At 37.7% G+C, this 27,142-nt stretch overlaps 2 protein-coding genes across 3 annotated transcripts in view; one reads left to right on the plus strand and one right to left on the minus strand.

The window, feature by feature from the left end:
- The window catches only part of KIAA0825 (KIAA0825 ortholog), a 281,773-nt gene extending 264,433 nt beyond the window's left edge, over positions 1-17,340 (minus strand). Inside the window, exon 1 of the mRNA XM_023730118.1 lies at positions 17,228-17,340. The gene's annotated coding sequence lies outside the window, so the exon portion shown is untranslated. The remainder of the gene's footprint in view (positions 1-17,227) is intronic.
- Positions 17,311-27,142, plus strand: part of SLF1 (SMC5-SMC6 complex localization factor 1) — a 75,662-nt gene continuing 65,830 nt past the window's right edge. For both annotated transcript variants that reach the window (XM_023730119.1, XM_023730120.1), the window contains exon 1: positions 17,311-17,501. In XM_023730119.1, coding sequence (XP_023585887.1) covers positions 17,415-17,501 — 87 coding nt within the window. In that variant the 5' untranslated portion in view covers positions 17,311-17,414. The remainder of the gene's footprint in view (positions 17,502-27,142) is intronic.

Genomic DNA, 27,142 nt, shown 5'->3' on the forward strand with positions numbered 1-27,142 from the left:
GAAAAGAGATTAAGAAGCACAAAAATATTTAATGAAATAATGGACAAAACCATCCCAAATGTGATGACAAACTTTAGTCTACACACTGAAGTAGCTCAAGAACCTCCAAATACAATAAATATAAAGAGACTCATATGTAGACATAAAATAAAATTAAACTATTGAAACCAAAAGAAGAGAAAATCATCACATACAGGAGGCAAAAATCATGATAAATGGCTGATTTTTCATCAAAAACAATAGAGGTTGGAAGTCAGCATGATGAGAAATTCAAAGTGCTGGGAAAAAAAAAATTTCCACCAAATATTTTATATCCAGCAAAACTATCCTCTAAAACGGAGACAAGATCAATGCAAAAATCAATTGTGCTTCTATATACTCGTAACAAAATTCAAAAATGAAATTAACAATTCCATTCACAAGAGCATCAAAAAGAAGTACTTAGGAATAAGGTTAACAAAAGAAGTGAAAGACTTACTCACTGAAAACTACAAAACATTGATGGAAGAAATTAAAGAAAATCTAAATAAATGGAGAAACATTCATTCCATGTTCATGGATTGGCAGACTCAACATTGTCAAAATGGTAACACCTGCTGAATTGATCCATAAATGCAATGCAATCCCTATTACAAATCCAGAAGTGGTTTTCCTGTAGAAATTGAGAGGTTGATCCTAAAATATATGTGGAAATCAAAAGGACCTAGAATAAACAAAACAATTTTGACAAAAAGAAGGACGTTGAGGAATGTATACTACTTGATTTAAAAATTATTACAGTTACATCGGTCAAAATGGTGAAGCAAGGAATTTCAAAAATTTTTTCTACTAGGAAAGTAACAGGAACACGAGCAAAATTAGCCACAATCAACTTTTTCAGAATTCAAGAAATTTAGCAAAGGCTTGGAGTAATTCCAAACCAGACCCAAACTCATTGCCGTCAAGTCAATTTCCACTCATACCCACTCACAGCGACCCTATAGAAGGACAGAGCAGAACTGCCCCATAGGTTTTCCAAGAAGCAGCTGGTTGATTCAAACTGCCAACCTTTTGGTTAGCAGCTGTAGTTCTTAACCACTGCGCCACCACGGCTCCTCAGGGAGCATTTATTCAAGAAACATGCCTGAATCTTGATTAAAAACAGTGAGTTCGTGAAATGTTAAATTGCCTTATTCCTATCTCCTTTTCCCCAGCTCTGCAGCAATGTTAAAAATCAACCTGCAATCACTGTGAAAACTAGTATCCTGGCTGCCAATGGAGAAAGAAAAATGGAGTTGATGCTTCTTCAAAGATACAGTCCCAGAGAATAGTCATTATTCTGTCTGGTGGTGCTCTGCCAAGACCCTACTAGCAAGTCTGTCTTTATTTGACCTAATTCAGAGCTTACCCAGTGCAAAAAGCCTTTTCTTGTGGTGGTGGGGGGGTGGGGGGAAGGGGGGGCAGGAGTGTTGAAAACAATTAAAGGCGATGTTTTAAGTTTCCAACTGCCTGAGGTGGTGGATAAAAGTTGGGGCAAACAATAGGCTAACCAAACAGCTTAAAAGAAAAGTCTGGGGAAGTAGATACGTGTAGGCATTTCATAATCTCTGACAAATGCATGGCAATGTAGAAGGCCAGAACACACACATGGTATGGCTGTTCACACGCTCAGGGATGTGTGCAAACTTAGGAAGTAAACAATAATCAAAAACTTCCCACAAAGAAATCCCAGGAAAAATGGCTTCCTAGTGAATTCTACCAGACATTTAAAGAAAAACTAGTATCAATTCTTCACAAACTCTTCCAAAAAAAAAAAAAGAAGAGAGAACACCTCCCAACTCATTTTATGAGGCCAATATACCCTTGATACCAAAATCAGAGAAAGATAACAAGAAAAGAAAACTACAGGTCAATATCCCTTATGAACGCAGAGGTAAAAATACTCGACAAAATATTAGCCAACTGAATCCAGCAACACATAAAATGGATTATATATACAATGACCAAGTGGGATTTATCCCAGTTACACAAGGTTAGTAACAACAAAAAAAAAGTGCAATTCCTTGTTAGTATAGTGGTTAAGTATCCCTGCTTGTCACTCAGGAGACCAGGCTTCCATGCCCCAGATGGGGAGGCATAGAGAACAAAAAAGGAGCCCTGGTGGTGCAGTGGTTAAGTGCTCAGCTCCTAACCAAAAGGTCGGTGGTTCGAATCCACCAGCTGCCCCATGGAGAAAGTTGTGGCAGCCTGCTTCCATGAAGATTACAGCCTTGGAAACTCTATGTGGCAGTTCTACTCTGTCCTATATAGAGTCACTAGGAGTCGGTATGCAAGGGGTTGGTTTAACATATAAAAACCATTCAGTGTAATACACCTTATTAATAAAATAATCATCTGCATCATCTTAATAGATGCAAAAAAGCCATTCATCAAAATTCAACACCTTTTCATGATAAAAACACTCAACACATTAGGAACAGAAGTAAACTTCTACAACCTGACAAAAGTCATCTACAAAAAAACCACAGTTAACATCTGTTACGGATTCAATAGTGTCCCTCAAAAATACATGTTAGAATCCTAACTCTAATACTTGTGGATATAATGTAATCACCTTCAAAATGCAATCTAATGTTATGTTAATGAAGCCATACCAGTGTCAGGTGTGTCCTAAACCTAATCACTTCTGAGTTATAAAAAAAGCAGATTAGACAAGGGATAAGCACATAGTAGGGAAGACATACACCATGTGAGAATACCCAAAAACCAAGGGATGCTGGGGTCACCAACAAGGAAGGACTTGACAGGGTGGAGACCCTGACTTGGTCTTTTAGCCCCCAGAACTGTGGGAAAATAAATTTCTGTTCTTTAAAGCCACCTGTTTGTGGTATTTTTGTTACAGCAGCACTAGGAAACTAAAACAACATCATACTTCATGGTGAAAGACTGAAAGCTTTGCTCCTAAGATAAGGGACAAGACAAGGACGTACATTCTCTGCACTTCTATTCAACATTGTACTGGAAGTTCTAGCCACAGAAACTAGGCAATAAAAATAAATAAAAGGCATTCAGATTGGAAAGGAAGAAGTAAAACCATCTCTATTTGTAGATGACATGATTTTATATTCAGAAAATCCTAAGGAATCCACAGAAAATTAAAAAATAATAAACTACTAAAGCTAATAAATTCATACAGCAAGGTTGTATTATACAAGTTTAATAAAAATCAATTGTATTTCTACATACTAGCAATGAACTGTCTGAAAATGAAATCAGGAAAACAATTCAATGTACAATAGCATCAAAAAGAATAAAGATGTCTACTGAAAATTACAAAACATCACTGAAAAAAACTAAATTAGAGCTATGTAAATGGAAGACACTCTGTGTTCATGGATTAAGAATTAATATTGCTAAGGAAGCAATACTACCCAAAATAATCTATAGATTCAATGCAATACCTATCAAAATCTCAAAGGTCTTTTTTAGAGAAATTGTCAAGCTGATCCTAAAATTCATATGGAAATGCAATGGTCTCAAAACTACCTTGATAAAGAAGGACAAACCTGGAGGACTCACGCTTCCTGATTTCAAAATTTACTGCAAAGCTATAGTAATCAACACAGTGTGGTACTGGAATAAGGACAGACATATGAACCAATGGAACAGAATTGAGAATCCAGAAATAAAGCCATGTGCTTATGACCACTGATTTTTGACAAGAGTGCCAAGACCATTCAATGGAGAAAGAACAGTCTTTTTAATATATGGTACTGAGACAACTGGATATCCACATGGAAAAGAATAAAGTCAGACCTCTACCTTACAACATATACAAAAATTAACTCAAAATGGACAAAGGCCTAAATGTTAGAACTAAAAGTATAAAATTCTTAGATGCAAACATAGGTGTAAATCTTCTCTAACTTATATTAGGTAATGTTTTCTTATATATGACACCAACCAAAAGCACAAGAAACAACAGAAAAATTTGATAAATTGGACTCCATCAAAACTAAAAACTTTTGTGCTTCAAACTTCATTTTCTTCACCATGAAGAAAATAAAAACACAACCCACAGAATGGCAGACAATATTTGGAAATCATATATACCCGATAAGGACATGGTAACCAAAGTATATAAAGAACTATTAAACTCAATATTAAAAAGACAAATAATTCAATTAAAAAATGGCAAAGGATATGAATAGACATTGCTGCAAAGATACACAAATGGCCAATAAGCAGATGAAATGATGCTCAGCACAATTAGTCATTATAGAAATGCAAATTAAAGCCACATAAGATACCACTTCACATCCACAAGGATGGCTACAATCAAAAGACAGACAGTATCAAGTACTGCGGAGAATGTGGAGAAACTGGAATCATTACACATTGCTGGTGGGACTGCAAAGGTCCCTTCCCTGCCCGATCAGTAGGGATATTTCCTTCATAGCATTTCATAATTATTTGCATTTTATAATCATTTTTGTGATCCTTCCCACTAGACTAAAAGCCCATGAAATCAGGGATTAGGTCTCTCTGCCTTTCCGGTGTGTACTCTACTCCGAACATAACCTGAGTATACCTCGGTTAGGGCACTTGTCACTGTGCTGTCTGGAATCATTGATTTGCTTACCTCTCTCAACTAGGCTATAATCTCATAAAACAGGGGCTGTCCCTTCTTTACCTTTGCATCCTGGTACTTAGCCTACTAGATGGCACAACAAAGAAAAGGTTAAATCAGAGATACAAATTGTGGTCTATAGACCACTGGGAATCCCTGTATTCTTTCAGGGGGGTTGTAAGGTCAAAATTATTTTCATGATAATAAAACATTGTATCTCTTTTTCACTAGGTTGACATTTGCACTGACAGTGAAAAGCAATGATGCCTTAGCACAAATTGATGCAGTCCCCAAACTGTATTAGTGGTTATATTAGTTGTTCATTGCTGCTGTAATAAATTGCCACAGACTTATTGGCATAAAACAATACAAATTTAATATCTCACAGTTGTGTGGGTCTGACACAGGTCTCACTGGGTCTCACAGGTCTCAGGAGGGCTGTATTACTTTCTGGAAGCTCTGGGGAGAATCTCTTTCCTTGCCTTTTCAGCTTCTAGAGGCTGCCCTCATTCCTTGGCTTGTGCTCCCCTTCTTTCACTTTCCAGCCAGCTATGTAGCATGAGTCCTTGTCACACTGCATCACTCCAAATTCCTCTTCTGCCTCCATCTTCCACTTTTAAAGACTTCTGTGATTACATTGGGCTCGCTTGGATAACCTAAGATAGTCTTACCATTTTAAGTTACACTGATTAACAATCTCAATTCCATCTACAACTTTAATTCTCTTTGCTGGGTAATATAACCTATTCAAGGTTCCAGAGATTAGGATGTAGTCATCCTTGGGGAGCCATAATTCTCCTACCACAGTAATCACTGCATTTTTTCACCAGCACACACTTGGAATTAAAAAAAAAAAAAAAAGGCTAGGTTCACTTAATAATGTCCTTGATGAAGTAGTGAAAATTACTAATTTTATTAACTCAATCTTTGAATACACCATTTTCTTGAAAATCAGCCAATTGGGCTGTCACTTGAAGAAATATATCAGATGTATTTGTTGCCAATCTTAAAATTTGAACTTTCAAACAAAAATTAGAATTTTGGAAAATTTATATATTGTCAACTTAATAGTTTCCCAGTACTTCAAGATTTTTCTGATGAGATCGCTGGTGATATTAACAAATAGGCTTTTTTGATATTGTAACATAAAATGTATCAAGATTTGGAAGATGAGAATAAATCAACGAACCTATATTTTCCAAATGGTAATGTATTATGCTACAAAATTATGTGTTTGTAAAAGATGCAATCAAAATGCAAAGTGGTCCAATGGATTTTAAAGTAATAGAGTACAAAAAGTTTGTTGACATAGTTTCAGAGTCCACATTGCACCTAACTTTAAGAAACTACCACTTGTTGCGTTTTGGTGTCAGATCAACGAATAGTCACAATTATCTGAAAAGTCCATTAAAATATTCCTTCCTTTTCCAACTACATATTCTGCGTGAGGCTAAATTTTTTTGACACACTTCAACCAAAACAACCTACCACAATAGATGGAATGCAGAAGCAGAGCTAAGAATCCAGCTGTCTTCTATTAAGCTTAGACATTAAAGAGATTTGCAAAAATATAAAACAATGCCAGCCTTTCACTAAAAATTTTGTTTTGGAAAATACAGTTATTTTCAAAAAATGCTACTTATGTTAACATGTAATGGGTATATTATTGAATAATCATTTTTTATATTTTCAATTTTAATTTCTAATACAATAAATAGATATAATTACATACATAAAAACTCTCTGAGGTCTTCAGTAATTTTAAGATTGTAAATGACACTGGAGACTAAAAATTTGACAACTGCTGAGTTAAATACATGAGAAAGTCTGAGAAAGGTAACGACCATGCAAAGTTAATCAAAAGAATGAGCGCAGGTACAAAAGGCAACATAGAAACAGAGCCTAGAAGGGCTCTGTTTACAATCAGCCCCACTCCCAAACTCCTTCCCAATCAAACCTCTGAAAAGAAGAGGGCAGAGCTCACCTTTGAGCAGCTAATTGCCCATGGGCACTTCTGAGGGCAGATACAAGTATGTGCTAGAGAAAGAAACAATAAAAATTTTTAAAGAAATACATAATCATGTGATTATATGTAAAACTTGGACTTAGAAAATGAAAAATATTTGGTGAGATAAAGTTAAAAAAAATGCAAGGAAGATGGGAGGAATGTCATGACTCAAGAAAGCACAAAATAATCTTCACCATTTCACTAAAGAATGAAGACTTTATCAGCATAATGCTCCTCAGAGAGCTGCCATCGGTCCTCAGTTTAACTTTGGTAAAAACTGTAGATTTAAACTGTTGAATTAGCTGTGCTCCCTGAAAAGAAAATACAGGTAACAAGGCATGGCTGCTGGCTGCAAGAAGCAACTGTAGCTGTACAACCTCCCTGATATCCAACGGAGAGAGATTATAGCAAATCTTAGCAAAGAAATAATCAAAGCAACAGAAAAGTACTGTTTTAGGCCAGTTCTCTAGAGAAGCAAAACCAGTGAGACATACATAATATATATTTTAAATATATATATATGTGCAGAGAGAGAGATTTATCTCGAGGAAAATGGCTCACACAGTTGTGGAGACTGACCCAAATTCATGGGTCAGGCATTAGGCTGGAGGCTTCTTCTGACTTATGTGGTTGCAGGGGCTGATGAACCCAAAATCAGCAGGACAGATGGCAGGCTGCTGGCTCACAGGGCTGCAGAAGCTGGCAAATCCCAAAATCTGCAGGTCAGGAAGCAGCTGCTGGCTTATGTCCCAAGAACTGGGTATCAGATGATGATAAGTTAGTTGCAAGATCGAGTAGAAAACCCAACTAGCTTTGCCAGAATGTCCATATATATTGGATGCAGGCCACATCCCGAATGAAACTGCTCTTACAACTGACTGGCCAATCCCATCATGGAGGTGATTATTTATATTACTTATGGAAGAGCAATCAGTCCAATGTTTGCTAAACCACTGAGAATCATAGCCTGATCAAGTTGACACATAACATTAAGCATCACATTCCACCCTTGTCAACTTGGCACCTGTACACATCTCCTTAAATCATACATAATCTCTAAATAAAGATAATTATAAAGTCATACTTTTGCCTAACATGATACAACTAACATGTACAACCAAAAATGCACTAACCCCATTTACATCTTATATTTTATAAGTAATGGGATGAGAGGGAAGAAAACAAAAATATTTGCTATACACACACACACACACACACACACACACACAAAATAAAATAAGGAAGAAATACTCATAACAGTTACAGTCCTTGTTTCTGCAATTGGTCACGTGGTTGTAGGTGGTATTTAGAACTACCTTCTTCCACTAAACATTTGAACACAATTCAGACAAGTTCTTGGCCACTACATAAAAAGTATCGTCCTTTCTCCATTGTCTAATCGCCTGTTTATCATTTTCTTTTAAAGCCTCACCAGAAGCACGTTTAACATTCACGTTTTTAGCAATATTCTGTTGCTAGTGCCATATGTATTCTCTAAGACAACAGAGACATTCTCTATAGCTCTCCTTACGTCCTTCTGAGCCCCCACCAGAATTACCATTGACATCCATAATTCTACTAACTGTCTCTTCAAGTCAATCTGATCTTTTACTATTAGGCACCTTAAAACTCTTCCAGCCTCTTCTACTCATTACCCAATTCCAAAACCACTTCCACATTGTAGGTATTTGTTGGAGCAGCACCCCACTCCCAGTACCAAATTCTGTCTTAGTTACCCACTGCTGCTATAACAGAAATACCACAAGTGGGTGGCTTTAACAAATTTATTTTCTCATAGTTTAGGAGGCTAGAAGTCCGGATTCAGGGTGGTGGCTCTAGTGGAAGGCTTTCTTTGTCAGCTCTGGAGGAAGGTCTTTGTCTCTTCTGAGCTTCTGCTCCTGGGCAATCTTCATGTGGCTTGGCATCTCTCTTCCCCCATCTTTGCTCTGCTCACTTGTTTAATCTCTTTTACATCTCTAAAGAGATTGACTCAAGATCCACCCTACACTAATCCTTCCTCATTAACATAACAAAGACAACCCATTCCCAAATGAGATTATAGCCACAGGCATTGCTGTTGTTGTTAGGTACTGTCAAGTGGGTTAGGACTCACAGTGACCCTATACGACAGGGCAGAACTGCCTCATAGGGTTTCCAGGGAGTGGCTGGTGAACTTGAACTGCCAACCTTTTGGTTAACAGCCAAGCTCTTAACCACTACGCCACCAGGGCTCTGAGGCAGAGAGGTTAGGATTTACAACACATATTTTTGGGGGACATAATTCAATCCATAACAAGTACTATCACATTAATCAGCTGGAAAACAGAGTAATTGTATGGCTAAGTAGAGCAAACAAGAATTCTTTTCTGGGAAGCATAATACAAAAGAGTGAGTCCTAAATTTAAATTCATAAGACATATGTTTTCTGAGTTATCTGGGCAAGTTAAATCACCTCTTTAGTACTGATTTCCTCATGTAGGAATAGAAAGTCTGAATCAGTTGCTTTCACATTCCGTGGTGATCCACAGTAACAAATACGTTTTATAGCCAAACCTCGAAGCCAGACCTCACCGAACTGATGGGTCGTGACCTGCTATTTGACAAGCACTGAACTGGTTGATCTCTACAATTGCTTCTCATTAAAATAAAAACAACAAAAGGTGGGGAGGGGGGCCTACAAAACTATAGATTGCTCTTTTAAGGCACAGAATATCTTTGATAAGGAGGGAAATGGGAGCTCAAGTTTAAGCTAATACTCAACTCAAGGATACTAACATATTCAGCTGTTTAAGATCGATGGCATATTTATTAGCTACCTGAATTCAGGAGTCCATTGGTGGCATAAACAGTTAAGTGCTTGATGACTAACCAGAAGGTTGGTTGTTTGAACCCACCCATAGCCACCTCAGGAGAAAGGCCTGGCAAACTACTTCCAAAAGATCACAGCCACTGAAAACCCTGTGGAGCACATTTCTGCTCTGAAAAACATGGAGTCACCATGAGTCAGAATCACCTCAACGGTAACTGTTTGATTTTGGTTTTGAATTCAGGAATTTAGACAACAGTCTATGTTTAACCACCTAATGTCAAAAATTTGTTGCTTAGCTAATGTTTGCATTTTTCAATTGTTTAGAACAGCGCTTGTGATTCTTTACTGTTCTTCTGGCTAATAACACTCTATTATCATATATCAGAAGTTGTTTGTGTAAGAACATATCCCTCAAATGTTAATGTCAGTGTTTGGCAGTAGGAACTGTACATTTCTTGTGGAGGTAAGGATGGGCAGTAAAATTTAAGAGTTGAAATTCAAACACACTTGTAAATTATAGCATGTGGCAACTGTCAATTATATTTATTAATAGCTAATATGATATTGAATGCTATGGCAACATAGGATTCCTATAAGAACTTTGGCTTGAGGGTTCCCCATCAGCCTGCCTGAAGCTTTCTTAGAACAGTGCTGAAGTTTGAGACTCTTCTTATCCAACCCTCCTTCCTTCTTCTTTTCCTTCATAGTTGTCAGAGCTACACTGAGGCATGAAGGCACTTCCTTCCTCCTCCTGCTCCCTCTCCTTTATCCTTCACATGCAGTTTCTCCAATAAATCTCTTGTACATCTAAATAGTGGCATTTGCTTCTCAAGGGGCTTAAACTAATAAAGTACTTATACCTGCCACCAGGTACATGCATTATTTCATTTAATCTTGACCACAGCCCTATGAAATAGACATTATTACTATTTCATTTTGCAAATAAGCAAACACACACACACACACACACACACACACACACACACACACGGTGGAAAAGTAACCTTCCCATTGTCACACAACTAGAGACAGAACTGGGATTGAACTCAAGTCTGTTTGATTTCAGAGCTGAAGTTGCAGGTCTTATTTTGAAACAATTATACTTTATTTAAAAAAAAAAAAAGATTCCTAATAATTATTTTTGTTGCTTCTATATACTTTATAAACATTATCACATTTAATCCTAATAAATCCATAAAGATGAATTATTACCTCTTTACAGATGAGAAAACTAAGGCTCAAAGACTTCAAGTAACTTCTTCAAGAGCATAATAACGTAAGTGTATAAGTTTGGGTTCACACCAGGTCTTCTCTGAATTCAGCTGTTTTACATTATACCACGCTGCCTAATTAGTCAAAATGACAATTCTTTTAGCTTTTATTGTATTTATTAAAATCTTTTTATATAGAATGTATGTGTTTCTAGGGATGCACCAAAGTTTGATCTTGGCCTCAGTATTTAGCCTAAATCTGTATTTGGCTCTGGAGTTTACTTTAGAATGTGAATAGTTGAATGACGACTTTAACATCATTACTGGCATCTCTCAACTTTTGTGTGACCGATTGTGTAAATTGCATCAGTATCACAAACAAGGCATGTCATTTGGATTTTAGTACCTAAATATTCATTTTCAAATATGGTAAGAATTCTAGATGTAATTTGGAGTGAAATCTTCCTATACACTTCACATGTTGAAATCCTATAGGTCACTTGACATATTTTTTTTTTAATTACAGGAGTAAAATGCTACAATTAATGACTGTGAAAACTGTTAATTTTATATAAAAAAACAATTAAGGGCTTGCAAATAATTTTTTAAAAAGCAGGAAACTAGATTTTCAGTTAGTATGAATATTTTGTTAGCTCAGAATGCCTGTCAGGTTTCAGAAGCAATGGAATGCTGACCTGGCACTCATCTGGACTTTACTTCACTACCAAGTGGAGTGTGGATATGGCTGCCTGTCAGCCCATTAAGGAACCCATGGTGGCACACTGCTTAAGCACTTGGCTGCTAACTGAAAGGTCAGCAGTTCGAACCCACCAGCCGCCTCCCGGGAGAAAGACGTGGCAGTCTGTTTCTGTAAAGATTACAGCCTTGGAAACCCTAAAGGGCAGTTCTGCTCTGTCCTATAGGGTCGCTATGAGTCGGAATCAACTCCATGACAATGGGTTTGGGTTGGGTCAGACAACTGAGGTGCTTACAAGATAAGATAGGGCAGAGCTGGAGGAAGAACGGAGAGAAAGGTGTTTGTGTGGGTGTGTTGGGTACAAGTGGGGATCTGATTGCAAGCTCTCATAAGACACACACCCACAAAGATGGGGCTGGGGTGTAAGATGCTTATCTGGAAACACTAACCTGATGAAAAGACAGTGCTTCATCCTTTCAAGAATTCACAAGAATCCAGTAACACTGGGTGCCTCTGGAGAAGGAAACTGTGGCTGGTGTACTTCATGGGTTATATAGGTATGTCCTGCATAAAAGTACCCAAACAAGGGAAGCCAACACTCTATTGATTGCCAAGTCATGTGCCCTGCAAGACTAACACCCCAGAGGGAAGGGTGCCTTTTTCTAACCCTTACAAAGGTACCATCAGTTCCACAGTGTATCCAAACTCGAGAATCTCTTGGGGAGCTAAGGGAGTGATTTTTTAAAATTCATACAAGCTGCTGTATGGGCTCCCTGCAATCCAAGTGGGGCACAGGGATTAGAGGGGGGCTAATTTCTCATTACGTACCGTTTCACACCTTCTGAGTTATGCACCAAGTTTATACATATTTGATTAAAAAAAAGTAATGTAAAAATTTTATTAATATGGCAATACACCTCAGAAGTATTATATGTGCACATGACCCATGGGTCATCATTTCTCCTATAATTTGTAATAAGGATTTGTAATTTCAAATAATTTTTGTAATTTGTAATATCAAAATATTTTACTATAAAAACATTTATAGCACTATTATTTAACAGCAGGAAGTCAGTTTTAAGTTATAACATGTTCATAAGATAGAATAGTACGCAGGCCCTACAAATCAGTTCATAGAAACAAATCTATTAACATGCAAAGATTCATATGTATCACACACACAAAAAAGCAGGTCACAGATAATATAGTGTGATATTATTTTTATTAAGAGAAACATACACAAATCTATAAGAATATGGAAAAAATGATGAGTGGTTATTTCTCAGTGGCGGGATTATGGGCAATTTTTCATTTCTTTCTTTTTGTCTTATTTGTATATTCTAATATCAAATGGGTATTATTTCCGTAACAAAGAGAAAACAAGCACAACCACCCCTCCATCCCATCCTAGTTATACACATAAATTATTGCTTACTGAGAAAAGCCTAAAATCTTTAACATGACCTCATTATTATCCACAGCTTGCCCTGAACTCAGCTTATCTTTTTAAACTTTATTATTAGCCTTCACTCATTCTACATATCTAAAGTGAACTACATACTGTTTTCTTTTCTGACACATTCCTTTGCATCCTCTAGTGAAATATTTTTCTCTCTTCTCCTTATTACCCTTTAAGGTAAAAACTCAACATTACCTTCTTCAAGAAGTCTTTCCTCATCTGCCCACCTGGAAGCAAAATGTCATTTCTCTGTGTTGCCATCATGCTTTGTGTTCAATGATAGTATATAAATTGTCCCTTATATAGTAACTCTGTGTGTATATAACTCTACCCTCCTAGTAGAGTATAAATGAAATGATTCTTCACTTTTGTCTAACTTACAAAGCATTTTTATATCCACTGCTCTTTTTTCAGCCTCATCAGATTGCGGGATAGAGAACCAGTATTTATTTAGTGGCAAATGTATATCAGGCAGTGTGCCCTGGGTGGCTGCTAACCAAAAAATTGGTGGTTTGAACCCACCCAGAGGCACCTCAGAAGAAAGGTCAGGTGATCTGCTTCTGAAAGGTCACAGACATGGAAACCCGCTGAGCACAGTTCTATTCTGAAATACGTGGTCACTATGAACAGGAAACGACTCAGTGGCAACCAGTTATATGTCATCTTACTGAATCCTAACAGCAGTCCTACAGACCCATTTTACATATGAAAATATAAGCTCACAAAGGTTCAGTGACTTATCAGGATCATAAACTGGTAAAAAGGATGGCCAGGATTTTTAACTCTGGTCTTGTTTTTTCCAGTACAAAAACATTATCTGTTGTGTCTATCAATGTGTAAGACACAGATAAATGCATGCAAAACTCCATGTACAAAGGTTTTCTAGTACACAAGAACTACTATACGCAGAAAATATTTAAGAATCAACTAAAGTTAGAGCATTTTAGGACTAGAAGAGACCTTACAGACCATACAGTGCAACCTCTACATGTTACAGATGAGAAATATGATTCCTAGAGAAAAATATTTTCCTGCATGCACACCTAGTTAATAGATGAGCTAGGATTAATATTCAGTTAGAGGCAGTGTAGTGTAGTGGTTAAGATTATGGCCTCTGAAGTCAGTCACTTTGGTTCAAATCGCAACTCTGGCTTTAATAACTGGTAATTTACAAAGCTTATCTGTGCCTCCGTTTTCTCATCTGTAAACAGAGGAGCCCTGGTGGCACAATGATTAACTACTTAACTTGGCTGCTAACCAAAAGGTCAGCAGTTTGAACCCATTAGCTGCCCTGCAGGAGAAGAGCTGGTGATCTGCTCCGCGTAAAGATTACAGCCTAGGTAACCCTATGGGGCAGTTCTACTTTGTCATATAGGGTTGCTATGAATCGGAATCAACTTGATGGCACACAGGAACACCAAATGGAGGATAACAATTACCCCACCGTGCTGTTAAGGATTATATGTAACAATGCATGGCAGAGTAAACACTCAATAACAATCAGGTATTTGCTCATCTTCTGTCTCACAGTCTAGTCTTCTTTACAGGATACCGTACTGCCTTTAATGGATTAGTGTGGAGTGGACATTAAGGTCAAGATTGAGTAACGACAAATAAATATGCATTTATTTATGTGGTAAATCCTTTTCTTAAAAACACACGTACAAATACTTTCCTGTGGATAAAAGACATTTTAAAAAGGAATCATTCGTTCAATATTTACTGAGCTCCTACTACATGCCACGCACAGTGCTAGATGCTGGGTATGAGATGAAAAAACAGAATCTCAACCTTCATAAGCAAATTTGATAGAAAATAAAATGTCCCTCACGTCTATCTGTAGGATCTGTGAAGCAAATTTCTTTCATGTATTTAAGTGAATACAACATAATCAAACACACATTAGTATTGTTTACTAATATGTATGTACTATTTACTAATATGTATGTACTAATATATGTAGCCGCTTCATTTGAGGCTACATATAAATGTGTATACACACACACTTATGTTTCTCTGTAAACCTGGATAGTCTTTAGAATTAAGTTCTATGTCATTTCTAGTACTGGTCATTTTAACTAGTTTTAGTAAATTCCCGATTAGGCTATTTCTATTTCTCTACATAAAACAGCATACTAGACGGGCAAAAGCCAAGCCCATTGCCATCAAGTCGATTCTGACTCATAGTGACCCTATAGGACAGCGCAGAACTGCCCCATAGGGTTTTCAAGGAGTGGCTGGTAGATTCGAACTGCTGATCTTTTGGTAAGCAGCCTGAGATCTTAACCACTTCATCACCAGGGCTCCTTAATTAAGCATACTCCCTTAAAATGTGTGATAATCACCATCTGTCTGAAAGTTACATGAGTGAAATAGTTTTGCTAATAATCAGCAAATAACAATTCCTTACACAGCATTACAAAGCTTAATTTTATGAATTTGTGCTCATTCTCTCCTTTTTTTGCTCTACAAACATACACATAAATATACATATATAAAAACGCATATGCGTAAAAAACCTGCTTAAAGAGACAACTGATACTCAGGACTTAAAGCCACCAACATGCTGATGGTCTCTAGATCTCTTGTATTTGTCCCAAGTATTATGCCAATGCACAATACAGGTGTGTTTGAGTTAGGACGATAAAAATGACCAAAGATCAACAAAGAAACTGGATTATTCATATGTGGAAATTACCTTAAGGTGGTGAACACATGCCTTAATTCCCTTTATTCTCAAGTTTTGCTATCCATTTCACTTCTGAATGTGACATACTATCTATCCAATTTTACCTGAGAGTGAAAAGAATGATTCTGATATGTTTATTGATGAAAAGAAGTATATAGGACAGTAAAAAGAGCCAAAGTTTTGGAGTCAGGCAGACTAAGTTCAAATCTCCATTGGGCTATTTAACTGTAAAACTTGTGGGAAATCACAACCTCTTTGAGTCTCAATATAAAATTTTTGCAAAATAGGGATAATATGATTTTTTCTTGAAGAGTTGTAGTAAGCATTAAACCTAAAATAATGAATGTAAAGTGCCTGACAGACAGTAGCTACTCGTAGTTATTCAGTGGTCAGCTATATTAATTTGAATGGAGATATAACAAATCAAGAGCAATGATAAAAAAAAAAAATCACTGGCTGTCTAAAGCAAGGTGCTATATAGAAACAAAATGTAATCTCCCGGAAGTAATTTACCATCTTTTCAATTGAAGAAATAAAGAAAAAATACAGATTCAATAAAAATGACAAAAATGGGACCAAATGGTGAGATTATAAAAGTTTATTGAAAAATTAACGAACAAGGAGATTAGACGATCAACGTGCCGCTCTAAACAAAATTGCATTTACTCTCAAGGGGTAATAAAGCATTTGCCTGATGCATCGGGGAGCTTTGAACTGAACATATTACATTTTTTCTTTATAGCAGAGTAATCCCTAGAATTTCTATTTTTGGAACTGGCTGTTTTGGAAAATCAATCAGCTGCATGTTATGAGAAAAAAAGATGATTATGTGGATATAAGGTGGTGAGTGAAGACTACTTACCTGAAGAAACTGCAGTACTCAAAGAGAGAAGTCACCCAGATTCACCACAACACATCTTTCAAATCTCCGAGTGATTGAGCACCTTTCCTTACATTATCCGTTCGGCCGGAAGCAATTTCTCTTTAGAAGTACTGTACTCTGGTTACCTAGACCTCCATCCAAAATTTTCCTGAATCCCACCTTGTCTAGGATACCTGGAGCAGCGTATGTCCATTCCTTTCTGAGAGCCCACCTACTTCCGGATCACTGGTTTCCAAAAGACAAAACGAGTTTCTAAAGCCCACGCATAGAACTACAAACTTGTTCTCATACCTTGTAGCAGCCAGGTGAACAAAGACCATTCTCCACATTTAACTCAAACTGCAGCGAGGACGTTTAATTAATTCTAAATCAGGAACGACCCTCTCACCCCACTTGCCAAATATCTGTAAAAGTTGTCCACTTCAGCAGATTGCCTGCCTCCCAGGCAAGAGAACCAGGGCTATGGAAACAGAACTAAGGAAAAGGATGGTAAAGCAACTCTCGAGAATCGAAGGTGACCAAATCCTACCAATGGGAGAAAGTAAGAACACTCCTTAATGACTGGTAGAGAGATTTCGCACTAAGCTGAGTCGGGGTACACGATGTCTTTCGCCTCGGCCAAGGATACTTGAGGGCCAGAGGTCGAGTTCCAAATTGGATACATACACTGCGAGTCGCGAAGCCGGTGAGCCGATATCCCAGGGCCTTCTCCAGCCGCAAAACGGATCAAGCACCAGGGGTCTGGATGGGGACTTTGACTGGATCAATCCTCGCCCTCCCGCTTTCCGGGCCGGCCAAGGCGCTGCCCAGAGCCTCGGCCGGAAATATTAGGCCCTGGAGGCAACTCAGAAAAATCACTTACCAGTCTCCCACCTCCGGTGCTGATCCGAAAGAAGCCTGACCCTCTGGCCACATAGTCAAGTACCGCACCCGCTCACTTCTCCCTGACGACAGCTCGAGAGCGTCACTAACAACCACCCGGAAGTCCCACAATCGCTTCCGGTGCCGCTGTGCGCGCGGCGGGAAATTATTTCCCAGAGCCGGGATTAATGAAGCAGCGAGTGCTGCAGCTGCAGTCGTCGCCCCTGCCGCCACCGCCACCCGAAAGAAGCAGCCCAGACACTCCGGCTAGGAAGGTAAAAGGTCTCGTCTCCGAAGACACAGTATACCCTGACTCTGGGAATGTTTCTTCTCTATGCTGTGCCCCCTGAAGTTTCTGCCGCTACTCGGCAGGAAAGTTGGGAAGGGGCTGAGGTGGGTGGCGGCGGTGCCCGCCTCTCGCGCTTTTCTCAGCCGCTGTTCGTTCCCACTCGCCCATATCGCTGCGCTCCGCGCCCGCGTTGGTGGGCTGCGGCTACAGACCCCGCCCCGCAGGCGGGGATGGCCGCCTAGCGCCTGTCTGCAGTGCAGAGCGCCCCTCCCCCCACCTTCCGTTTGCTCAGCGCCGGGGCTCTGTTCTCCGCCGGGAGGGCACTAGGCCACTCGCCCCCTTCGTTTCCATAGAGCTGACTGGGACGCCTCACCCAGAGTCGCAGATTCTTGGCTGCTCTTCACATTTTAGCGTCATTGAAGGTGCCTGGGATCTTCCAGTCCCATCTCCCTGTTTACGAAGAAAATCGTATCATCCTCCTCTCCCTAGTAGAATTTTTAAATATATCCAAATGACAATTCTCGTATTTTTGTTGTTACTGTGCTAGTCGGTAGTTCCTACGTAGGCTTTTTAGCACAGACGCGCGCGTACACACACACACACACTCACACACACACGAACACCCATAGACTTGGCGCGCGCATTTCTTTCCTTAAAGGGTGGTCTGTGTATCTGGGGATTATAATATCTCAGCTGTCTGAAGGCTAGGAACAAGACTAAATGATTATCCTGAGATTCATCTACTTCCAAAGCCTCTGAATAAATATTGACAAAAATTGGACAGCTTCCGGTATGCTATATAAGAATTTGACCCAGGAATTAGATGGATCTTGATTTTGGAGGCCAAGCTCTTTTTTGATTAATGACTACCCTGTCTAAACCAGACAAAAAAGATTTGAGACATTGGGAGTGAAAATTTAAACAGAATTCATAGTATACGTGCAACAGACACTGCACCTTGTCATTGTCACTCTTCTGGTTTATGTTATGTTGTGCTTCAACTCCTAAAAAATATCTATCGATGTAGAAGATGTTCCTGTTTTAGGACAGTTTGACTAATTGCAGGCGTTCAGTACATACATTGATAGTTTGGGGTGGATTTGTATAAAATCAGAAAACCAAACCCGTTGCCATGGAGCGGATTCCGACTCATAAGTGACCCTATAGGTCAGAGTAGAACTGCCCCATAGGGTTTCCAAGGAGGAGCTGGTGATTTTGAACTATTGGCATTGTGATTAGCAGCCGAGCTCTTAACCGCTGTGCAACCAGGGATCCCTGGATTTATATGGAGTAAATGTGATTACTGTGCTTGTAAGTTAACTCAAACAGTATTCTTAATTTATATGAAATATCAAAGGGACTGAATAATGTCTGCTACTTTCCCGAATAATGCCACTGAAGTAAGCAAGCTCTGTGAAATAACAAATATATTATGTCTGTGTTTCTCCACCAGGTGCTCTTTGGAAACCCTATAGGGCAGTTCTACTATGTCCCCTACAATCACTATGAGTCGAAATCTACCCAACGGCAACGGGTTTGGTTTTTTCTGTATATATACGTAGGAGGGGGAGGTGTATGTCTGAGTCAGCAAGTAAGCAAACATGTTTTTAAAAATGCCGAAGCCAGCTGACTGAAGCTAAGCAAAGGTGCCTAATTTGGCTCCTAGGCCAAGAGGAAACAGAATTCTTAAATCCACTTGAATTTACAGCTTCAAATGTATTTAAATATGGGTGTGTTTGTGTGTGTGTGTATATATATATATGTATCGCACTTCTGACAGTTAGCTTTTGGAAACCCTGGTGGTGTAGTGGTTAAGGGCTATGGCTACTAACCAAAAGGTTGGCATTTGGAATCCACCAGATGCTCCTTGGAAACCCTATGGGGCAGTTCTACTCTGTCCTTTAGGGTCGCTATGAGTCAGAATCGACTGGAGGCAACGACTTTATATATACGTATTGTTGTTGTTAGCTGCCATACAGTCAGTTCTGAATAATGGCAACCCCATGTGTGCAAAGTAGAACTGCTTCATAGGGTTTTCAAGGCTGTTACCTTTTGGAAACAAATTGCCAGGCTTTACTTCTGAGGTGCTTCTGGGTGGGTTTGAACCACCACCTTTTCGGTTATAGTCCACCACTTAACCATTTGTGCCACCCAAGGGACTGTCTGACACTATGTATATGTACATATATAACAGCATTTTACTCACACAGTATGAGTACTGTGACATGTGTCCACCTTCTGGAATTAGTTAAAACAGGGATCCAACACTGTTTAACCCTTTTCAGTCTTAGCATTTATTTAAGTTTGCTTTTCTAGTTAAATGTTTTAGATAAGAGAAATCCTGAAACTCTTTCAGACTCTTAAATTCAAAGCAATAGTATTGATTTCATTCAAGGCTTGATGTATCTTCAGAAGAGGGGATTTAAAAATGTTTATCCTTAGGTTGCTGTAGGAGTAGGTTTAAAATCAAAATAGTTTGCAAGAGAACAAACATTAAAAACCACTAGTTTTCATCATGTGGCCTTAAAAACCATGATTTTGAAGAATATTTAATGGCATAGAAAAATGCTCATGATGTAATTTTATATAAAAATTAAGATATGAAGCTGTGTAATATCTAAACTGTTATGTATGTATATATTCACATACGTATGTATGACAAATAACTGCACATCAAATCCCCCCCCCCAATATTAAGAGTAATATCGCAGGATGAAGGAATTAGAGGTGATTTTTAATTTTTCTATAAACTTTGTAGTATTTTTCAAATTATCTTTAATAAGCATGCATTAATTAAAATTAGGAGCCCTAGTGGTACAGTGGTTAAGAACTACAGCTGCTAACCAAAATGTTGGCAGTTCAAATCTACCAGCAGCTCCTTGGAAACCCTATGGGGCAGTTCGACTCTGTCCTGAAGGGTCACTGTGAGTCGGAATCGACTTGATGGCAGTGGGTTTGGTTTTGGTGGTGCAGTGGTTAAAGCGTTCAACTGCTAACCAAAAGGTTTGGTGATTCAAACCCACCAGGCACTTCATGGGACAAAGACATGGCAGCCTGCTTCCACAAAGATTACAGCCTTGGAAACCCTATGAGGCTATTCTGCTCATTCCTAAAGGATTGCTATGAGTTGGAATCAACTCAGTGGCAGTGGGTTTGGTTTGGTTTTTAATTAAAATTAAAAGACAAAATTCAGTAAAGATTTGGGAAAAAACATTAGTTCTTAAACACAAATATGTAAATTAAACGTTTAGAAGTCCTCTTATTTATTTTTGTTAATGATAACTTACAATTTATAAGATGCATTACGTTCTTAAAGCTCTTATGTATACAGAGTTGGTCATAGAAGAAATTGTAATGCCAGATTGGAAACATTTGTCATTATTTTTCTACCGTAGACCTCTTTAAGCATTCCTGACACCCTTGTTTGCAGGACTCTGCTCTTTTACCCAACTGCTGTTCTCATCCTGCCAAACTGAATCAGACCTCTGCATTCAAATCTGTATTCCTGCCTTGTACTTTTTGCATTCTCTACATGTTTTACTCCTTCAAACATGTTCTAGTTATGTATCATATTGTAAAGAATCCAAAGGACCTAAAAAGCTGGCATGTGGTAAAATGTTCTTAATTATGATGATGAATGCTATAGATTCATTTGCATTTCTAACTGGTGTTAACTGCAAAGGAATTTCAGGCATCAGGGATAGGCCCATGTGGGAGATATTTTGGGAAAGTCCATACCACAGAGACATTTGCTTGCTCTGCATTAAGGCAAGCTCTGTACACAATCATTATCTCCTTAGTTGTGGTTTTATATGGTTCAAGGTAAGTACATTTTTAAATTTCAATTGTAAAATAGGACATTTTCCTTTTGGTTAGCAGGTGAGCTCTTAACCACTGCGCCACCAGGGCTCCTTAAAAATTGAGTACTGTATATAATGTTTAATTTTTCCAACAGTAAAGATAAAACATTTAACTGTCAAAAACAAATGCTCTCTTTTGTTTTCTTTTCCTTTTGTTTTAGAATAGTATATTCTGTGTGAATGTTTGAAGGACTATACCCATAAGTTCTAGAAAGTTCTGTAATTTCCCTAGAAATACTACTAGTAAAAATGTATTGTGGTATATTACTTTCTTTCTTGTACTGGAAGACTTCTAGAAATTAGCTCTTGATCCTCTGTATCCTAAAACATATGACCTACTGAAAACTTGACCCTACTTTTAAGGGCTGAGTTGTCTGGATGATTGATACGTATTAAACCACTTTTGTATAGTGTTCTCTTTTGAGTTCGTTGACGTATCGTCTAGTGTTTGTTTTCTTAATCCTGCAGTCATAGGTGGAATCATCAAACTACTGATTTCATAAGTATATATAAATCTATAGATCTATACATATTTATGTCAATATATATATAAATATCAATTTTCCCATATAACTATGAATTAGATTTGTGATCTAGGCCATTAGTTTGTCACAAAGGCTGATGTTAAAATGCATTGCTAGATGTATTGTAAGCTCTGTTGCTTCAAGGAGATCATTTTATTATAGGAAGATACTAGATCAGGCTAGTGGAATTAAAAAAAAAACAACTGTGCTAGTTATTGTGCCATAACTGGAATTCACAAATCTGCAAAAGTTTAAATAGCCCAGTTTTTCTTACAACTTTGTGAGTAAATGTCCTGTGTTCTGATTTCTTTCTAACACATTCACATTTGCATAATGTTTAAAGCAGGACCCCCTCCCAACAGTTTTTCACCTGTTTCTTTCCTCTTTTTTGCCTGTTTAATTCCAATTTCTTATTTAATCATTTTTCGAAGGAAAGAAATTGGTTTAAAAAGGCTTTTCTGATTTCTGCTATTTTACACAGTCATGTTTTCATTTTACTGTGGGCTCTGACAGAAAGTGCTGTTAAATATACAGATTGGATTATTTTCATTACATTTATCCCATTATAAAGATAGTATGGGAACTTTGTTTTATGCACTGACTCTAGTAAGTCCAAATAGTTTAATAATGTATACATCAGACCAAAGTACGTTAAAATGTCACATTGTAATAAATGTTCAAGTTGTGAAATAGCTTATTATTAATTTGATCTGAAAAAGTTCATCAATGGTGCAAATGACTAAGTGCTTGACTCCTAGCCAGAAGGTTGGAGATTCAAATCCACCCAAAGGCTCCTCGGGAGACAGGCCTGGCGATCTGCTTCTGATAGGTCACAGCCTTGAAAACTGCATGGAGCAAATAACAACAACTTAATCTGAAAAGGGAAACATAGTATAACTTTATTTCTTGTAGTTTTATATCACATATATTTAATTCTCAGAAAGCAGTAAAATAAAATTTAAAGGACAGCCTTTAAATAAAACTTTTTGGGTGGTAGCATTACAGTGAATTTTTGTTTTCTTAATGTTTTCTATACATTTTGATTGCCTTCTACAAATCAATATTTTAGAATCGTCAGGTAAGCAAGCTTTTAAAGTATTAAAACCACTCACTTCCCTCCTTTAACATTTCTTAGAATAGCCTACCAAATAGCTTTTGAAACTCTTTAATACATAAATAAAATGCAATAGAAAAAATATGTGAGTTTAAAACACTTGTATTCCTCTGATGACGGTAGCTTTCAGGAACTATAAAAACAATGATTTCTTATACCATTTTCCAAAATGGTGTTCACAGATATGTTGAATTTTGCTTGAATTTTACTAGAGGAGTCGCTGGGTGGTGCAAACTGTTAATGTGCTCGACTGCTAACTGAAAGGTTGTAATTTTGAGTCCACCCAGAGGCACCTCAGAAAAAAGACATGACAATCTACTTGTGAAAAATCAGCCAATGGAAACCCTGTGGAGCACAGTTTTAGTCTGACACACATGGAGTCTCCATGAGCTGGAATGGACTTGACGGCGACTGGTTTAATATTTCTAGAGGACCTATTATTTTCTAAAGGAAATTTGCTTAAAGGATTTATTTAAGTAATTCCCTAGAATTAATGAAAGAAGCTTTTTTCCTTGGTTATAGTTGTGTCTTACAATCCACGTGTGACCTTATTGTGTGTGTTTATATGTGTTTTGCATCAGACTAAATCGTTATCTCTAGCAACAGAGCATATTGTTTGTAAAGTTTTTCTATATTACCAGTGTATGTTTATGAATAATAACACCCAGGAGTTTGGTTATTGTTATTTAACATTTTATTGTGCTTTAGGTGAAGGTTTACACAGCAATTTAATTTTCCATTCAGTGATTCTTACACAAATTGTTTCATGATCTTGGTTATAATCCCTGTAGTGCGTCAGCACTCTCCCCGTTTCCTCCCTAGGTTCCCTGTTTCCATTAGTCTGGTTTTCCTGTCCCTCCCTGTCTTCTCATCTTTGGTTTTGGGCATATGTTCTAAGGAGCACATTCTTCACAGATGTTACTGTTGATTTTATAGCCCCATCTATTATTTTGCTGAAAGGTGGCTTCTGGGAGTGTCTATAGTTCCAAGTTAGAAGTTCCTCTTAGGGCAGTACTCTCAGAGGTTCCTCCAGTCTTTGTTAGACCAGTGAGTCTGGTCTCTCTCTTTTTCATTTGAATTTTGTTCTACGTTTTTTGCCTATTCTACCTGGGACTTCCTATTGTGATCCCAGTCAGAGTACTTGGTAGTGGTAGCCAGGCACCTTCTAGTTTTTCTGGTCTCAGGTTAGAGGAGGCTGTATTTCACGTGGGCCATTAGTCCTTTGGGTTAATTGCTTCATTGGGTCTTCAGTTTTCTTTGTTCTCCTTTGTTCCTGGTGGGAAGAGACCAATAGTTGCTTCTTAGATGGCTGCTTGAAAGCTTTTAAGTCCCCAGATGCTACTCACCAGGCTAGGATGTAGAACATTATCTTTATGAACTGTGTTTTGCCAATTGACCTCGTTGTCCCCTGAGACTATGGTACTTAGCCTTCATGTCCAGTAGTTCAGTCCTAATGTCTAAGTAGTTTCTATAACTGTGCCCCCTATATGCTCTATTATACATATGAGTATACATGCAGCATTCACAAATATATATGTAGAAATATCCACAACCATACCTACATATGTACACAGGTATACTCTTGTACAACATCCCTCACCTATTTAGCATACATATTAGTCCATGTATCTACTTCCAAATTATTGTTATTACTGTTGTTGCAGGGTTGTATATGTTAACAGCATTTACTGTAATTGCCCTTTATTCTTGTGTAACTCTCAGTAGCTTCTTTTGCCTTGGTCACATTGTGCTGACTTTCCCTGTTGTATATTCCCTTATCCTTCACCAGAATTAACACTTGTCTACTATCTAGTTAATGATTCTCCTTCCCTCCTGTTTCCCTCCCTGGAAACTATCAAAGAATGTTTCTTTCTGTGTGTAAACCTATTCTAATAAACCTATTATTTGTCTTGAAGTAAGAGAGGGATTGCTGGATCATATGGTAATTCTATTTCTAGCTTTTTAAGGAAGTGCCATACCGTTTTCCATAGAAGTTGTGCCATTTGACATTCCCACCAGCAGTGCATGAGCATTCCACTTTTCTTGCCTGCATTTGTTGTCTGTTTTTTTGATCAGTGCCATTTTAGCAGGGATGAGATATCTCACTGTAGCTTTGATTTGTATCTCTCTAATTTGCATCTCGCCTAATGATCATGAACATCTCTTCATGTGTTTGTTAGCTGCCTGAATGTCCTCTTTGGTGAAGTGTCTGTTCATGTCCTTTGCCCATTTTTTAATTGGATTATTTGTCTGTTTGTTGTTGCAGTGTTGATGTTTTCTATAAATTTTAGAGATGAGCACCTTTTCAGATATGTTGTAGGAGCTTGGTTATTTAATCCACGTAAATGGTTTAAAAAATCAGATAATTAATATAGGAAAGAATTCCTTATGCAAGAAGCTAGTTACATTTTATTTGATGATGATAGTATTTTGTGTGTGATTTAAATTTTTTTTTCATAAGACACTAAGCCCTACTGTGTACATCTTATAATTTTGTACTGACCAGATCCTTCTAACTTTTTAAAGCATTTGCTTTATTGAAGAGCCTTATCCTAAAAGACATTTTCTTCATGTTCTGAATCTGAATTTTATTTTAGGGAGTTAGTAGGGGTTCCTATTAAGGAATAATGGTTAAGCGCTGGACTACTAACCGAAAGGTTGGCCATTCAAACACACCCAGGGGCCCCTTGGAAGATAGGCCTGGTGATCTGCTTCCGAAAGGTCACAGCATTGAAAACCCAATGGTGCAGTTCTACTCTGTACACATGAGGTCACCAGAGTCGGAATCAACTGAATGGCAGCTAACGACCAGAGGTTAATACATGACACCCCTTTTCCTCTTTTGGAGCCAATTGAGAAATAGAAAAGTCAGATGTACTGAAATAAAAATATCAGCATTTATGGAATAAAAATTGGTTTGGTGCAGGTGGCTTTGACGTGCAACTCCAATGCACTTCTTAATACATAACAGTTGTATTGATTTACTCACACAGGCAGTGTAGGACTACACTGGCAGCTCCTTAGCACATGTCAGAAACCATTTAATATGAACTGTCTTTGCAGATAGGTAGATTCAAAAGAGAACCATGAAGAGCTGAGCAAAGCATATCCAGTTAGTTCTCTACAATAGCTTCTCCTCCCAAAGGGAGGTGAAGAAGGGTAAAGACAGAAAGCAGGAGTGATAGTACTCTAGCTGAAGTGCCTCCTCTTAAAAAGATTAAGGGAAATGAAGGTTCACTTCTAATCTTAATTCTTTAAAATGTTTATGTTCAGACTTTCTTTCCATTTTTACCCTAAGATGAATTTCAACCTTTAAATATACATGGAATATATGTATATTTGTGTGTATATCTTTTATACTTAATATACATATTTTAGTTTTTGAAAATAGGGTTTCTATAAAGAAGCTTTTTCACTTCACCAGTAATATGCTATTAGTCTTTGGCTCAGATAGTTATACAATTTTTGAAGTTTACTCTTATTGTCTTGAAAGAAGTGAACTGCCATGCTTTGCCTGTGGCATTAGTTAAATACAGTGAAACCTGTGAGAGCCAGAATTCAGTGGACTGCCTTGTTTTCTGGGCCTCACAAGTTTTTGCCTTTGACAGGGTATATTCTTACCACTTTTATATTGCTCATTTTACTGGAAAATATTTGACTTTTCCTTGTCTGACAGGTTTCTGCCTTACACAGGTTCTGGGTTTGGCAGGTTTTAAATTTAGAGCTGTGTTGACAAAATTTTTGGATATGAAAAATTACCTTGATCTCTCTATTCTCTGCTTTCTTCATCTATAAAGAGAAACTACATTTTCTCTAAAATACCTTATCTAATTCTAAAGTTCTAATCTCATGTAAACAAAAATTGTATTCTAATTAGTGAGTTTTCCCTTTCGTATTTAATAAATGTTCCTCCTGAAAACACAGAGTGCTTTGTGAACTACATTTAAATATGGATTAAGGTCCCTGTGAAAATAAACTTACATGAAAACCATATGATTTGTTAGTGTATGTTATACATAATGAAATTAATCTATATCAAGGTTAAGAAATATTGAGAATAGGATCTAGGTTCGTATATATGTACCTACTGTATTAAATTATTTGGTATAAATTCTGTGAGACCATTAGT

This window comes from Trichechus manatus, unplaced genomic scaffold (assembly GCF_000243295.1).
Source record: "Trichechus manatus latirostris isolate Lorelei unplaced genomic scaffold, TriManLat1.0 scaffold00032, whole genome shotgun sequence".
Lineage (NCBI taxonomy): Eukaryota > Metazoa > Chordata > Mammalia > Sirenia > Trichechidae > Trichechus > Trichechus manatus.